The following is a 17,029-nucleotide window of genomic DNA, read 5'->3' on the forward strand; positions in this document are numbered from 1 at the left end:
TCCGTAGTGTAGACATACCCTTAGAGGGCCACAGTGACAGGAGACTAAAGCAGTAAAAGATGAGCAGGGCTCAAGAAGTGCCACACCCTGAAGGAAAGCTATTGCTACATTCCAGTTTGTCAACTAGTGAGGGAGGTGAAAAGGGATGAAGAGAAAAAACTGAGAATGAATGTCTCTGAACTACCTTACTCCCACTAACACCAGGAGCACCATTCCTGTCTTCAAAGGTATGTTTTTGAGGGAGAACGTCCATCAGGGATGGTGCAAAAGCCTCCTAAACTTTCCCAGAATCTCAAGGGGGAAGATGTTGGAGCTTTCTTTGTTGTGCGTGGCTGGCCATATTTTGTGACCAGCCACAGAGCCAGTGGATTCCTTTCCTGGTACCCTTGTTATCTGAGAAGGCACTTTGAGGTCTATTGTACCACATGAGGACACCCCTGTGACTACTCCTAAGAAAAAGCTGCTATTCTAAGAGAAGAGTCAGGTCTCTGAATACTGCTGAAGGGTCAAGTTGGACACCATTTCATCAGAAGCAGCACCCTGAGAAAAACTTGATTAATTCTACAACACGATTGCTACATCCAAAGAAATCTACTGAGGAGATACTGGACATTATCATTCAGGAGCTGTTCCAGACCTGGGTGTGTGTCAGAACAAAGAATGGTGAAGAGTTTTCAAGTTTACCCTTACAGGACTCTGGCTAGCACTCAAGGTGCAAAAATAGGGAAAAGGAGAGAGGGGACTTGGTGTAAAATAAACCTGGATACTACAGGGGCAGAATGGATATAAAAAAACATGGTATACTTTTACTGTGACCAAGTGTGACATAAAGCAGGGGACTCTCCAGTGAAAAATGTCATGAACCTGTGTCTTTTCCCAGGAGGAATCTTAATACCAGCCATTTGGGTGATGGCATCCAGATGTGTGTGTGATTCCTAAATAGGAGGAAGTTAAGAGGCCTCCTCGATACAAGTAGTGCACAGACCTTTGTCCACCACAGATGGATCCCCACTAAAGGTCTGGATGTAAGCAACATCTTGGAATTGTGCTGTGTACATGGACATTACATGGGTTTCTGGAGTTCTGAATAGAAATTAAGGACCAGTAAATTTTTGATGAAAGTAAGTATGGCTGATAAACATCCCCTCTAACATAGAATTGGTATATCCTGATTTAGAATACCACAACTTGTAGCAGACTGTCCAATATCATGTGTGGTAACTGGGTCTTTGGCTACAGACAAACAAGTTTTTTCCAGAGGACCTACTGTATATGGGAAACCAGGAAAGGTGGCATATGTGGAAAGAATCACAAGGGGAATTTACATCTTGTGGGCTGATCCAGAAGATCAAAGGGGAAGGAAAGGCCTTGGATCCAAGTTGGCCTGGTCAGAAAGATGAGAAGGAGGAATCCACCTGGCTTATCTTTGAACCTGGAATAGAGCAATCCCAACATATGTTCCAGTTCTCGCTGGATCATTAAATTGATCCAGCAAGAACTACCTTAATATCACACATCACTTGTTACAGGATTAGGGTCACTGAGACCAAAGGTGCAATGGATACCCGTACGATGAGTTGAGGAAAATGAATGACCTAGGAGTAACTGAGCCATTTAATAGAAAATGGACAAGCCTTGCAGTTATAGTGCCCAAGAAAAATGGGGGTGTTCACTTTGTGTAGGCTGTGGGACGCTGTCTAAATCTGATGATGCTTTGCATGATGAGATGATGGAGAATATAGGGGAAAGCTACCATATTTCCATGTTGGAGCTCAGTTAAAGGCACCTGCCACTAACCCTATCACTGCAATATAAAGAATCTCTCATCTTTAAGATCACAATTGGACTGTTTTAATTCACTGGCATGCTTTTGGCCTACACGGGCCACTACTCATCAAACTCCAAAAGGTTGCCAGTGCCCTTAAGGTACTTCATAATCTTCCAACTACATATCTAGATGATACACAGTGCCATGTGAGAGGAGCACTTGAAACCTCTAACAGCTATTCTGGTGGAAATCCAGAAAGCTGGTTGAAACCATAAATCCAGGAAAATGTAGATGGGCCCAGCAGAGGTTCACCATCTGGGTTATACCCTGAAGAAGGGGCTAGCAAAATATCGGATTGACAAGATACAGACAATCTAACTATGCCCTCATCCTGAAACTATAAAGCAAGTGAACTCTCATTAGATGGTACAAATCCTTCATTCTCTGTTTTTCTGTCATTGAAGTACCCCTTACAGAATTCAGTTAAGAGGATCCATAAAGTTCAAAGTCTTTGTAATCCTGAAAACCTGTATATGTGAAGATCCAGTCTTACAAAACAAACTACTTCATCTTCACTGCAGATCTGTCATGGAAACTCTTTTCCAAGAGAAAAACCTGATTTACTGTCATTGAGAGCGTGTCTAGTCATAAAGTGAACTGTGGAAAACCCAAAATATTACCTGGATAACTGATGTTTCCAAGGCCCAGTGTACATGAAAAGTATGCACTGATTTAACTAAAGGTTTGATTTTAAATCAATTTAGTTAAACCAGTGCAATAAGACTTCATGGACACTTATTTTGGTTTAAGACAAACTTATTTTGATTTGGCTTAAGTTTATTGGGAGCAGCTTTAAACTACACTGAAATAAGCCACTCTTAAACCAAAATGAGACAGTCCACACAGAAATTTACACCAGTTTAATTAAATTGTTTTAAAAAACAGATTTAAGCTAACGCAGAGCAAATTTTTGTGTAGACAAGGCCTAGCACCATCAGATAATGCAGTGATTCCATTTATCTCTTTATGTACCTATATGACTGATATCAAAGCAGTATCTGACAATCTCCCATGTATTTGCAGATTTATCCTCACGACACCTGAGATGTAGAGGAGTATTATGCCCAGTTTACAAATGGGGAATTGAAGCACTGGAAATTATGTCACTTGCCAAAGTGACACAGGAAGTCAGTGGTAGATCTGGAATTGAATGGTTTTGTGGTTAATGCACTAGATTTTGACTAGATTAGCTGTGACTGACAATCAGAGAAGTATAAAGGCCACCTGTGTAATTCGGTTTTAAAAGGCTAAAGGGGTAGCAGGTAGAAAAAGCTACTCTGTTACAGGATATCTGGCCTGCTACCAAACATCTGGTTAGCAAACTATTCTGTATTGCAAAGTTCACTGGTTTTGTGTACTTAGTTTTTCTTTTTGTTATACTAATTCTGTATCATCTTAAACAATTCACAAGTGCTTTTACTACACCAGACATTTACATCCAGAGCAGTTTTCTGGGGACATGCTGGGTCTTCCTAGCACTGCAGCAACTCAGTCATTTGTTGTGATAACCACAGATCTGGCACTTCTGACCCCAGATGAAATGACTGACTTGCCCTGCACCTGGTTGCAGCAGCCCAAAGCAAGAGTGAAATGAAACCTGACAATGCTGCATTAAGCCCAGAAAAAAATCTGTCCTCCCCACATCTGTACCACCTCTGACTTCTCAAGCTCACACTTGCTGCTGCTCCTTTAGCTCAGAATTACTGCAGAGGGAAGAGGGGCGGGAAGAAAACAAGAGTCATTTCTGTTCAGCTGGGAGATTGAGTAGTTGGATAAACTGCAAATATACTCGAACCACAGGAAATAAATTAATCCCGGTAACTCAGCCGAAAGGCAGAAGGGCAGTCAGACCCCATCTTATTCCTGTGACATTCTAGTGCCAATGCACACCTGTCTGATGATAGGTGTTCACATCCTCTGACTGCTTAAACCCCAGACAATTATCTGTTAGGTAACAGCGTGTGGACAGCATGAACTAGCACTTGGAAAAGCTTCTAAAGTTGTCCCCTGCACAACCTAGGTTTTAACCCTTGGTCCAGTCTGGACCCGGAATTATGAGAGTGCTATTTAATGGCCCACACCAGTGTGGAAATGCTGCTCTTGTGGCACCCACCCTTCCCCCTCGCAAGGCTATTCCACCTTGCAGCGTTTCTGGCCACTTGCTTCAGGCAGAATGGAACGAGTGCTGCTCAGAGGCAATGAAAACTCAGTTGGGCAGGGTGTCTGTGTGGGGAGCTCCGCAGCACCCAGCAGGGAGGCAGAAGAGGGGCAGGAAACTGCAAGAGAAGCATAAACAGTAGGGAGGAGGAAAGGACAGAGTTATGGAAGGTGATGAAGCCAGGGTGGTAGGAGGAAGACAGAGCTGGAGGGGATACAAGAGGACAAGGAGGGAGAAGGAAAAGGGAATACAGGTGGCCAAGCAAGAAGAGGCCAGAGAATAACAAACCCATTTCTGAGGCAACACAAACACTGATTCCATCTTGGACATATATGAAGGAGTCTATGGCATGGAAGGAGCACAAAGGATATATCTCAATTCAGTTTAATAACTCAATCAGGGGCCCTTTCAACGTCCCCACCTCCACTTCACACAGGTACCTTCCACTGCTTTGACCTTCTCCTCCATCTCCCTCTTCCTCTCCTCCTTTAGCAGCTGTTCCTGCTCCTTCTTCTGCACTGCTAGAAGGATTTGGCGCTCCTCCTCTTCCTCCCTGCGCCTTTGCTTCTCCATCCTGCTGAGCACACTTGGAGTTGCCTGGGACAAAAGGGCCATGTATGAAATTGTAATGGGCATAAAGCTTAAGGCGGCACTGGTTTATACGGATCTGATCAGCTGCAGATTTACTTTGAAGGAGACTTAAAAATGTAACTACAATAAGTTATGTAAACAAAAATACATACAAACTCTCTGCCAAAGAGGTTACACTCTATGAGCTGTATTCTCCTCCCATTGTGTACAGTTCTTATCCTGTCCCAGTTCCTTCTCCTTCGATCCCTGGCATGTTGTAATTAGTGTGTATGATCCTGTTACACTGTAAATTCCATGGAGGAGATACCACATCCTCTTATTAGTCTGTGAAGTGCCATGCACACATAGGCACTGGGGAAAAGGCACCATGGGAAAAACTTTATTTGCTTGATTTCATTATAAGCCGAATGCTTGGATCATCCATCAACATTCCCACTGACAGTTCTACAAAGCACAGATGCCCTGAACATACCAAGGGAAACTATCACACTTGGAAATAACCCATATGCCCATAGGCTCTCTACCTCCATTCTCAGGATATAAACAGCAACAGTCACTTAGGCAGAAGGCATTTCCTGAAGATTAATGATCAGCTGGGGTCCCTCAGCTGCCTCTCAGGCCATCAACTTTTTCTTGCCCACCATTAATCCCCAGAAAAAGCCCGGCACCTCAATCACTATTGCTTTACTGTTTCACCTGCCTGAAAATAGGACCTGTGGGTACTTTGATAAATGGCTTGAAAGGTTGTACAGTGAATCCAGACATATTGTAAGTGCCTCCTTATTTTTTTCTCTTTCCTGAAATGCTATTTAGTGATGTCCTGCAGCAATGCTCCTTGCTATTCCCTACCCGCTGCCTCCAGCAACAACAGTACTTGAGGGGGAATTATTCTTCACCTCATTTCGCCCTCCAGTAGACTCATACCACAGTTACAGAGATGTGTTCAGCTGGGGCCCTGGTGTGCTTTACAGCATTACCAGCGGATCCCACATTAAAGTGCACACCAAAGAAAAAACAGAAACACCTGTTCTGTTCTGACCAGAATGCAGTGAACCCTTTGGGCCTTGCCATGGAGTGGTCTCAGTTATTAAGATTCAAAATCCCCAAAGGGCTACAGAACCCAATTAATCCTGCCAGACTCTCTGCCTGCATCTTAGGGGAATTAGCACAGAATCACAGGAATTAGAGATGGTAAAGACCCTTTACATCTAGTCCATTTCCCCAGCCACTACAGGACTCTTCCTACAGTGAAAGATCTTTGCCCAGTTGTAATATCACAAGCAACAGGACTCCTGTCACTTTCCAAGGGAAACTATTCCATGGGTTTATGCATTCCACTATTAGCGGATATCTCTTGCTATTCAATCGAAAATTAAATCTGTTTCCTTATAAGTCAACCCTTCCAGCCCTCAGTCACTGTAGCTGCTTTTTTCAGAATCCCCTCTACATCCTCCTACTCTTAGGATGCCCAGAACTGAACCCAATACTTCAAGTGCAGTCACAACAGAGCAGCAAAGAGAGCTCCTTGTTCCATGAGATGATGCCTTGTTCCACGAGATGAGGTCCAGAGTTGCACTGCCATATCAAAACGCAAACGCCTCTCTAATTTAATTTCCTCTATCACCTGGAGGTCTCATTGGCTTTGTAACCTAATCAGAGGCCCAATCCTATAAACAGGAGCATATATAAATGTAGAGGTTTGAGTATTCCCATTGACATCAATAGGGCGACTCGTGAGAGTCAAGTTCCTCACATGCGTAAGCGTGCACACAACTGGGCCCCATATTTTTAGATTCTGAGTCTCCTTGCATGTCTCTACCCTCAATGGGGTTCAAACCACCCCCCTGTTTAGCATGTGCTAATGTCATTAGCATGCTAACATGTACAAAGACAATAAGACAAAGGGTGACCAACCACCGGTGGCAAGTCCATAGCAGATTTTATTTATGATGTGTCAGCCAGTTTTTTTATTCGCATGGCAGTGGATCCAAACAAATCTGTGTGCCTCACCAGACACAATTTCTGCAGATGCTAAGCTATTAATATGATCCTCCCTTCTCTCAGTCTCCAAATTTATATGCACAACGGTTATGGTCGTGCATATAAATGTGTTCTAGGGAAGCGTTGGCAAAACATCTAGCCTGCAGTCCTCAAAAGACTGTTTTCAGAGCTAGTCCAAGTGCACTAAGCTTTCCTATGACATTCGGCCATAGACACAGGGGATCTACCTACAATGTGGAGGCAGCAGCCACAGGGCTTATACCACCCTTTGGACAGAAGACAGTATTTATAGAGTAGACAAGAGTTTTAAACAAACCAAAGGTGCCCCACACAGTAGATCTGGTGCCGTTCTGGTGTGAGTTAAGAGGAAAACAGGAAAATCACCAACCCAACACTATGAGCACTGCGATTCCAACATACAGCCACCCCAAAAAAACATTTGTTCCCAGTGGCTCTGGCAGTCCGACTGGGCCTGCTCAAGAAGTCTTATTACAGCAGTTATAGGATGGGTGCTGTAAGATGTTCTAGATGGATAGTGGCCTAACTTTCAGAGGGGCTGAGCACGTGCAACTTCCAATGAAGTCAGCCAGAGTTATGGGTGCTCATCTTGGAAATCAGGCCACAGACACCCAAGCAGGCAGTCAGGTTGTGTGATGGGAGTGTCTCTTTGCATACCTGTTGGAATGAGAAATGCCAGCACGGAACATAAGTAAAACTTTCCGAACGAATAGTTGGCAAGGATTTTTTTTTAATCCAGCTTTTCCTTACTTGCATAAAACAAACCCGATTTCTGTGATTTTAATGTAACCACCTCCTTCCCTCCTATAGAGGGCACTGCGAGACATAGCATCACCATCCCTAGGTTCTGCCTTTCACGTTGGCTTCTGAAATGGGCCATCTCAGGATACTCAATCAACATAAGGAGATGGAGTACTGGTCCCCTTGGCCTCCCCCAGCCCGAGAATAGCTCGTGCCCCTTCCCCTCGTCCCCTGAATAGTCTCTGCCAGGATTTCCGCAGTTTCTCCTTAATGAGGGTGCTGCTCAGAAGGTTTTTAATGAGGAGTTAATCTGAACCACCTGTTGAGAAATCCCCGGAAGGATCAGAAGCCTATGGAGCAGTTACAGCTCAGATTTAAGAAGCATCCAGAGCTCGGGGCTAGAAGGAAGGGGTCACGTACACAATACCACACTGAGCAGGAGTGACATTTTGTGCCTGAATCTTACCAATGCAGCCCCTACCCAACCTTTAGCAAACCAGTCACCAGATATTCTGGCACTTTTCCTGGCTTCCATGTGGCACATGTGACTGCAATGTCGTGCTGGGCAGCTAACAGACTCCCGCTCCCTGCAAATATGAATGTCCTGAGACCCCCTATCACAGTAACTGCTGGCACCCCCAACTCCAAAGCACAGTAAGAAGCAGTGCAGGGATAGCCCTGAGCTCACTGGAACCAATATGCTGACTCACAGGCAGCAATTAACAGCCCTCTGCACCCCTGGACCTGAAGCACCTGTGTTACTGATTAGCAGCCATTCAGACTCCATGTGTTTTCCTGTCCCCACATTTGGATTTTTGCTGCCTGCGTATGAATGTGTCATCTCACTTCCTGGATGGTAACGTTTTTTGTAGCACAGGAGATAGGGTTGCCAGGTGTCCGGTTTTGGCCAGAAAACCCGGTCGAAAAGGCACCCCAGCAGCTCTGGTCAGAACCACTGATCAGGCTGTTAAAAGTCCAGTTGGTGGCGCAGTGGGGCTAGCAGGCTCCCAACCTGCTCTGCATGGCGCCCCAGAAGTGGCCGGCACGTCCCTGCGGCCCCTAGGCAGAGGTGCTACTATGGGGGCTCCGTGCGCAGCCCCCGCCCCAAGAGCTGGTTCTGCATCTCCATTGGCCAGGAACCGCAGCCAATGGGAGATGCAGGGGCGGCACCCGCGGGTGGAGTCACCACACAGAACCGCCTGCCTGTGCCTCCACCTGGGGGCCGAGGGACACGAGGCTGCTTCCGGGAGCCACCTGAGGTAAGTGCTGCCTGGCCAGAGTCTACACGCCCTCCCAGAGACTGTACTCCCTCCTGCACCCCAATCCCCTGTCTCAGCCCGGAACCCCCTCCCACACTCTGAACCCCTCGACCCACCCCCCAGCCCGGAGCCCCCTCCTGCACACCAAACCCCTCATCCCTGGCCCACCCCAGAGTCTGTACCCCCAGCCAGAGCCCTCACCCATTCCCGCACCCCAACCTCATGCCCCAGCCCCCCCAACATCTTGAACCCCTCATTTCTGGCCCCACCCCGGAGCCCACACCCCTAGCCAGAGCCCTCACACCCTCCTGCACCCACCCCAACCCCCTGCCCCAGACAGATGAAAATGAGTAAGTGAGGGCGGGGGAGAGCGAGTGACAGAGGGAGGAGGGATGGAATGAGCGGGGGCGGGACTTTGGGGAAGGAGGCGGGGCAAGGGCATTCGGTTTTGTGCAATTAGAAAGTTGGCAACCCTAACAGGAGAATATCCCTGGTCTAACTGACAGTGGTTAGTACATCATCCCCCTCTCCATGGGCTCCTATCTATAACACAAGGAATGGCTCATCCCTACATTTATTCAACTACTCTAATTTGTTTATTTTAACAAGTGGAATCATGTGACATCCTTTCTGCTCTTCCCTCATATTACAGGTATTAGAAATAGAACAGACAAAAATCATCTATCCAGTCCTGCCCCCTGGCTCATGTGGGATGTTCCTTGCAGGATGTTTTCCAATGTTTTGTCCAGTTTAATTTAAAACATACAAGTAATGGTTCTTTTGCCACCTCCGCTAGGAGATTATTCCGTGACCTAATAGATCTGAGTCTAAGCTTTCCTAGGACAATCAACCTACATTTTCTCTCCCTGTTCCATCCTATTTCTCCTCATTACACCTTGTGTACTAAACCAAGGAATTCATCTCCACCTTTAGTCTTTACTCCCTGACAAGTATATGGAGCCTCATGTTTACCTTTATTAAGCTATACGTTCTTCACTCCTATAATTTCCCTTTGTAAATCAATCCTTCTAGCCCCAGGTCCTACTTAGATTGTCTCTGAATAGCCTCCAATTTGCCAGTATTTCTATAGTAGTGAAGTTCCTCAAAGTAAACAGATTCCTGTGGGTGCAGCTGCCTCTGAGTTAGAAAGAAAGGCTGTTACTCCCCTGATTCATGATATGATGCTTCTGTGCATGCAGCCCATAATTGCATTGGCTTCTTTTGGTGCCATTGCATATTCATCTTTAATTTGATGGCTGCTATCAAGCTCTCTTTCGGCATTAATGCTTTTAAAGTTTTCCTTTCCACTGAATATCCATGATTTGGGTTATTTTTCCCTTGAGGTATTTGCTTGCAACCATTTTCAAACCTTCTCACCTCCTGCTGGATTGGCTTAATGGATTGACGGTCAGACATCCACCTGGGCGAAAACTCCGTTCGCTGCAGACGCTTCTCCTGAAATGGGGGTGGAAGAAGGGAGAGAAGGAGAAGATGTGGATTGGGGCACACCACTGATGTTGGTTGGGGAATTTTTGTATTAGGAGTGACCAGGAAGCTACTATTAGCTTTACAAGGGTAGCGTCATACTGGCTATGGAGTTGATTTAAGAGGCATGTTCTCAGGAAGATCATACTCCAGATTTGTCCCATCTTAAAATAGTTATCTGATGAGTAGCACTCTTCAGAGTCTAGCTATCCACCACTCCATCACCAAAAATCCCACTCCTTGCAAACAAAGCCTAGTAGTCCCTGTTTACATGGTACCTAGAAAATATTTAGGGATCCTGTACTGCTCTAAGTGTTTCTGCTGCAGCAGATAAGACATCCTTCCCATTCCCTATTCCCACAGGTGTTTGATGGCTGGCTGGATTTAGCCCTCTTCCAGCCATCCAGCGTCCCTGCATTCAAGAGCAGTCACCATACAGAGATAAGCAGGCTGACACCTCCCCAGCCTTATGTGCTCACACGCACCTTCTGGGCGATCATGTTGCAAATCTCAGGCAGGAAGTCTTCACTCAGGAGCTTGTAGAGCTGCCGTTCTCTTAGGGAGGTTCTCTCTCTGAAGCTCTCTGTGACTTGTCTCCACTCCTCTTCTGTCTGACACAGCAGCCACCATGTCCCACGGCCTGGTCCCTGGGACCCTTCAAGAACATAAAGGGATATTATCTCTACAATGATTATTGTTGGCGGCTTTCCTCCGACCTACGCCCTCCCCTCCAGAACTTTGGAAGAAAGAAAGACGTTGGCTGTGTACACACCCCTACGTAACATGGGTTGTGGTCTAGGAAGAAGCAAGAAGAATCGTTCATGTAGGTTACAGGAAGACCTGCCTAGCTATGGCTTCATTCCAAGCTCTATCAAGAGCATTGTCATGGCCCCTAGAGCCAGTAATACACACTCCAGGGCACTGTACGCCGAGGTGGGAAATAAAACAGTGGCAGCACCTGGAATATTTTGGGTGAAATGCCATTATTAACCTAATCCACTCTAAAAACACAACCCTGACTATCCAGCAGCCCACAGGAGGAAAAGACAAGTGGGGAAAGGAAGAGTTAGTTTCCTTAGCTGTAATTTATTTTTTATAATGGAAGGCATCAACTGGGTCTGGCACTACTCATGGGTTACAGTTGCTCAGACTCCCTCTGCTGGACTGCTGCAGCACGGCGCTCTGACCCAGGAGATAACTTCTAAAGCTGAAACTATCTAAGCTAGCAGAAAACATCCATCCTATAAACCTACCACATTTCTATTTACGTAGTTTCAGCTTTGGAAGTTCTGTCTTGAAATTCCAAGTGTGGAGCTGCAGCAGTCCAGGGAGAAGTTGAACTCTGAGGAAGGGGTAGAGAAAAGACAAAGCCAGAGTTGCCTCCATCGTGGTGGAAACAACAGTTACCTTTTCTGTAACTGGTGTTCTTCGAGATGTGTTGCTCACGTCCATTCCACATTAGGTGTGTGTGCTCACCACATGCAGCGGTGCTGGAAGTTTTTCCCTCAGCAGTATCCATAGGGGACGGCTCTGGCGCCCTCTGGAGTGGCACCCAAATGGCGGTATAAGGGGCGCCACCGGTCGTCCCCCCCCCCAGTTCCTTTTTGCCAGAAACTCCGACAGTGGGGAAGGAGGGGGGTTGTGGAATGGACATGACAAACTCACCTCGAAGAACACCAGATTTGGAAAAGGTAACTCTTTTTCTCAAGTGCTTGCTCATGTCCATTCCATATTAGGGGACTCCAAAGCAGTACCCCTGGAGGTAGTAGGAGCAGGAACCCCACAGTTCAAAGGGTGGGCTGGTGAGCCTAGAGAGGACCAAGTTAAGATCCCACTGCGGGACAGGAGCCCATACCTGCGGAAAGAGTCTCTCGAGCCCTCTCAAGAATCCGACCGTCATGTCAAGGGAAAACACCGTCTGTCCTTGGATCGGTGGGTGAAAAGTGGAGATGGCTGCAAGATGCACTCTAATAGAAGAGCGTGCCAGGCCCTGGTTCCTCAAATGGAATAGGTAGTCTAGGAAAACCTGTATGGAGGAACACAAGGGAGAGACGCCTCCTTCGAACGCCCAGCGGGAAAATCTTGTCCACTTGGCCAGGTAAGTCAGTCTGGTTGAGGGCTTCCTACTTCCCAGGAGGACCTCCTCCGATCAGGTCCGCTCCTCCGGGTTCAGCCACGCAGCACCCATGCCGAGAGGTGGAGGGATGCAAGGTTGCAATGTAAGAGCTGATCGGGACAGCAGGTCCAGTCTGTCAGGTTCATGAGCATGCCGAACCAGTGCTGGTGAGGCCACACCGAGGCAATCGTGATAACCTGCGCCCTGTCTCGCTTGATCTTTGCCAGGACCTTGGCGATGAGTGGGATCAGAGGGAATGCGTACATCAGGCTCCCCAACCACGGCAGGAAGAAGGCATCGGAGAGGGAGTCCTTGTCCAGACCTCGCCAAGAACAAAACTGATGCCATTTTCTGTTTTGCCTGGTAGCGAACAGGTCCACCTGGGGAGTTCTCCACCTCCAGGTGGTGCAACCACTTGTGGTGAGAGGAAAAGGCCCCGTTGAGGTGATCTGCTAGCGTGTTCTTGACACCAGGGAGGTGACAAGCTTCCAGGTGGATCTCGCAGTCGATGCACAAGTCCCATAGACAGAGTGCCTCTTGGCAGACAGCCGATGAGCACGCTCCCCCTTGCCTGTTGATGTAGAACATCAAGGCTGTGCTGTCCATCAGGACTCTCACCACCTTGCCCGACAGGTGAGGTAGGAAGACGCTGCATACTAACCGGACTGCTCTGAGTTCTTTGACGTTTATGTGTAGCACCATCTCCTCCGGGGACCACATACCCTGGGTCTGGAGAACCCTGAGGTGCGCACTGCAGCCGAGGTCTGAGGCTTCCAACACCAACTCGATAGAGTAGGGGGGTTGTTGAACGGAACTTCCTCTAGGACCATCTCACGATCAGTCCACCATCGCAGCGAGGTGAGTATTGCCGGGGGGATGGTAACGATTTTGTCCAGGTGATCCCTGGATTGGGAATAGACCGTCGTCAGCCATTGTTGCAGGGGCCGCATCCGGAGCCTGGCATGGATACATCATATGTTCAAGCTGCCATGTGGCCCAGCAGATGCAGACAGATGCTGGCTGTAGTCACGGGGAACGCAGACACCTCTGCGACAAGGTCTGCTAATGTCTGAAACCTTTCTCGCGGCAGGAACGCTCTGGTGCAGGTCGAGTCGAGCACTGCTCCGATTAATTCTATCCTTTGCATTGGAACTAACATAGATTTTCTGCCATTCACTAGTAGGCCCAGGGAGTGGCACATGGCTTGTAGCACTGCAACATCCTTTTGGACCTGAGATCTGGAGCTACCCTTGACCAGCCGGTCATCGAGGTATGGGTAGATCTGGATACCCCGGCACCTGAGGTAAGCCGCCACCACTGACATCCACTTGGTAAACACCCTCGGTGCTGTCACCAGGCCAAACTGGAGGACCTTAAATTGGCAATGGCTGGGTCCCACCGTGAATCAGAGAAAACGTTTGTGTTCTTGGAAGATAGCTATGTGGAAGTATGCATACTTTATGTTGAGGGCAGCATACCAGTCTCCTGGATCCAGGGAGGGGATGATAGAGGCCAGGGAGACCATGGGGAACTTCAGCTTCTTTAGGTATTTGTTGAGGTCTCACAGGTCCAGAATGGGTCGCAGACTGCCCTTGGCCTTTGGGATTAAAAAGTATCGGGAATAAGCCCCCCTGTTCCTGTACTCTAGAGGAACTTCCTCTACTGCCCCCAGATGCAGCAACCCTTGAACCTCCTGCACGAGTAGACTCTCATGAGAACAGTCCCTGAAGAGGGATTGGGAAGTGAGGTAGAAAGAAACAAGAGGGTGTAGCCCTGTGCCACTGTGTTCAGGACCCAGCAGTCCAAGATTATAGTGGTCCATGCGGGGAGGAAAAAGGCAAGGCAGTGGGGAAAAAACAGGGAAGGTGGATCCAGGGAACAATCTGGTAGCTTGGCCCCTTGCTTATTCTGGGTGAAGCCCGACTGAGCAGGAGGTGGAGGAGGGTGGCGAGGGTGGCGCTTGTAGCCCTTGGCCTTCTTGTGAGGCAGGTCCTGCTGAGGCTGGCTCCCTTGTCCCTGAGGCTGTTGTGGTTTGAACTGCTTACGTGCCGGGCCTGGGACGTACAGCCCTAGTGTTTTCAGGGTGGTACGGGAGTCCTTTAAACCGTGCAGCTTGGTATCAGTTTGTTCTGCAAATAGGGCCTGGCCACCCAAGGGAAGGTCCTGCATCGACTGCTGAGCCTCGGTGGACAAGCCCGAGAGGAGCAGCAAGGAAGCTCGCCGCATGGAGACGGGGGAGGCCATGGTGCGGGTTGCAGAATCTGCTGCATCTGAAGCTGCTTGGAGGGCTGCTCTAGCCGCTGTCATGCCCTCCTCGAGGATTGCCCAGAATACCGCAGGAGCCTCGATGTCCACTGGTTGTCCAGCAGGCTGCTCTTCTGGGTTCTTCTGGACCTGTGGGGTCCTTCCCCGCAAAGTCTTGTGGACTGGAGAGGGTTGGGATGTTGAGGCCGCTGGCCTGTCCGAGGCTCCCGACACCGCCAGGCAGCCTGTGAAGGTTGGGTGAACCCCCAGAGGTTCCATGGTTCAGTGCTGATGATGTAGGAGGCAATGCAGGCACCGGAAGCTGCCCCACTGTTAGGGAGCCTTGCTCAGTGCTGGAGCTGGAGCGGTCGCTACCCTGCGACCAGCATCGGGTGGAGTGGCAGCTCTTATCTGACCGGTGCCAGTCACTGCGCTTGGAGGCAGACTTGTCCGAGCGAGACGAACATCTTGGTCGGGGCCTTGGGGACTGACTGTGTTCGGCGTATCGGCATGGGAAACTTGGCAATCTTCACCTTCTGCTACCCGACCAGTACTGGGATGTCAATCGGGACCGGGAGCTATCACAAGCCAGTTGCCGGGAGGGACATCCCGAATGCAGAGATCCCTGTCTCGGAGACCGACAATGGCGGTCTGGTGACTGTTGGCTTTGGTCCCTCGATCGGTCCCAGGATCTGTACCGAGGTCTCTGCAACGCAAGGGGTCAGTCTCGGTGCTCCTGGAGCGGGGGGGGACGACGACGACACACGACATGCATGCCTCAGTGGATCTACACCAAGCTACCGGCGAGGTATTGTCAGTGCCCAAGGTCCGGGGACTGAAAAGGGCTCCGCTGAGCCTGCCTCCCTGAGGCGTGATGACTTTGGGTGGGTGAGTGGTGGTGGGACATCCCATGTGATGGGGAACGGTGCTGGGGAGGCGGGGACATATGTGGAGATCCCAAGGTGGGTTTACCCAGAGACTGGGGTACTGCCAGAGCTGCCTGGCGTGGGTCTTTGCTCACCCCCAGCCCTCTCCTTTCCCTTGAGGAAAGTAGGAGATCTTCCCCTCCCTGTCTTCTTTGGCTTCTTGGCCAGAGCAGTGGGGTGAGACAGGTGCCAGCTCGTGGATGGCGCCGACAGAGTGCTGCGCACCGACTCCGTGGTGCTCGGTGCCGAGTCAGACCGTTGCTCCGGTGCCCGAGTGAGGGCTGACTCCATCACGAGCACTTTCAGGCGACTGTCCCGCTCCTTATTCGTCCTGGGTTTGAAGGACTTACAAAAAAGACACTTGTCGCTTATGTGCCCTTCGCACAAGCACCTTAGGCAGCTACTATGTGGATCGCTGACGGGCATAGGCCGTTTGCAACGATTGCAGGGCTTAAAGCCAGGCTGAGTCCTGTTTGGGACTAACGAAGACTTCAAGAATTACTATTAAGGGTAACTGACTCATCTACTAGCCATATTACAGATTTTACAAAGTTCGCGGGAATGGAGAACAAAACAACGCTAGCCAAAGCAGCGAACGTTCCAGCTCCGTCACTGGTGGCAAGAAGGAACTGAGGGTGGTGGGGAGCCAGAGGCGCCCCTTATACTGCACCATGCGGGCGCCACTCCAGAGGGCGCCAGAGCTAGTCCCCTATGGATACTGCTGAGGGAAAATCTTCCGGCACCAGTGCATGTGGCCAGCACATACACCTAATATGGATGGACATCAGCAAGCACTCGAAGAAGAATGGGCAGGTCTAACCCATAAGTAATATTCAGACCAATGGATTCTCATGTTTGAGAAATGAGTCTCTCACCCAGCCCCTTTGGAGAAACTGTCACAATATGTTGGCATCTCACCTCACTAACTCCTTGTGGGCCAAGGACTCCCCAGTAAGGACCTGGAACGTGGATTTCCCTAATTCCTGGTTTACACAGTACTGACAGTGTATACATCTGACACCAGATGGGAGACAGGCAAGGAGAATACTTTGTTCTCCTACAATACTACCCACCCTTGTGACTCTCTCCATGTAACAGAGAGGGCAAAATGCATCTACCACAACAAGATGTGTGTCCACATGGCCTGTGCTCACCTCTTCTCAGGAGAGCATCTGTCCATACATAGTCCTTCTCTACTGATTTTAGTGCGTGAGTAGTAGAGGGTTCCCCACCAAGCCTATTCCAAACTCAGGCCTCCCACACAATAACCGAATTCATTAGTCACTCCTATTCCCAAAATAGTGCCTTGCTATACAGGAAGCATTTAGCTGCCTAGTCTCCTGGGAATAAGTTAGTCTATTTCTTTAACTGCTCATGCCAAATACAATCAGAACCAACCAGGCTAAAGACACAGGGTACCACCTCTAGAGAGCCTCTCACTAAACAGACCCTCCTCCTTCCCTAGGAATCTTGTCTCTCTTAGCTTTGGATGATTTTAAAACTGCAATAGCAGATCAAATTCCTCCCATAATGTCTTTACCATTTTTCATCTGTGTCTCATGCATGAGCAAGTTCTCTTCAGCCTTCTCCCTACAAAGAGGAAGGTAATTATACACACAGGTAATGACATAAAAACATATACAAGACATTTCGCCAGCCGCT

At 48.7% G+C, this 17,029-nt stretch overlaps 1 protein-coding gene across 1 annotated transcript in view; it reads right to left on the reverse strand.

The window, feature by feature from the left end:
- CECR2 (CECR2 histone acetyl-lysine reader) overlaps positions 1–17,029 on the reverse strand; it is a 146,642-nt gene that overhangs the window by 36,384 nt on the left and 93,229 nt on the right. Inside the window, exons 6-9 of the mRNA XM_084637683.1 lie at positions 16,908–16,957; positions 10,567–10,736; positions 9,974–10,051; positions 4,427–4,583 (exon numbers count right to left, since the gene is read on the reverse strand). Of these exons, the coding sequence (XP_084493809.1) occupies positions 4,427–4,583; positions 9,974–10,051; positions 10,567–10,736; positions 16,908–16,957 (455 nt within the window). The remainder of the gene's footprint in view (positions 1–4,426; positions 4,584–9,973; positions 10,052–10,566; positions 10,737–16,907; positions 16,958–17,029) is intronic.

The sequence above is a fragment of the Lepidochelys olivacea genome, assembly GCF_965140295.1.
Source record: "Lepidochelys olivacea isolate rLepOli2 genome assembly, chromosome: 1".
In the NCBI taxonomy this organism is placed as follows: Eukaryota; Metazoa; Chordata; order Testudines; family Cheloniidae; genus Lepidochelys; species Lepidochelys olivacea.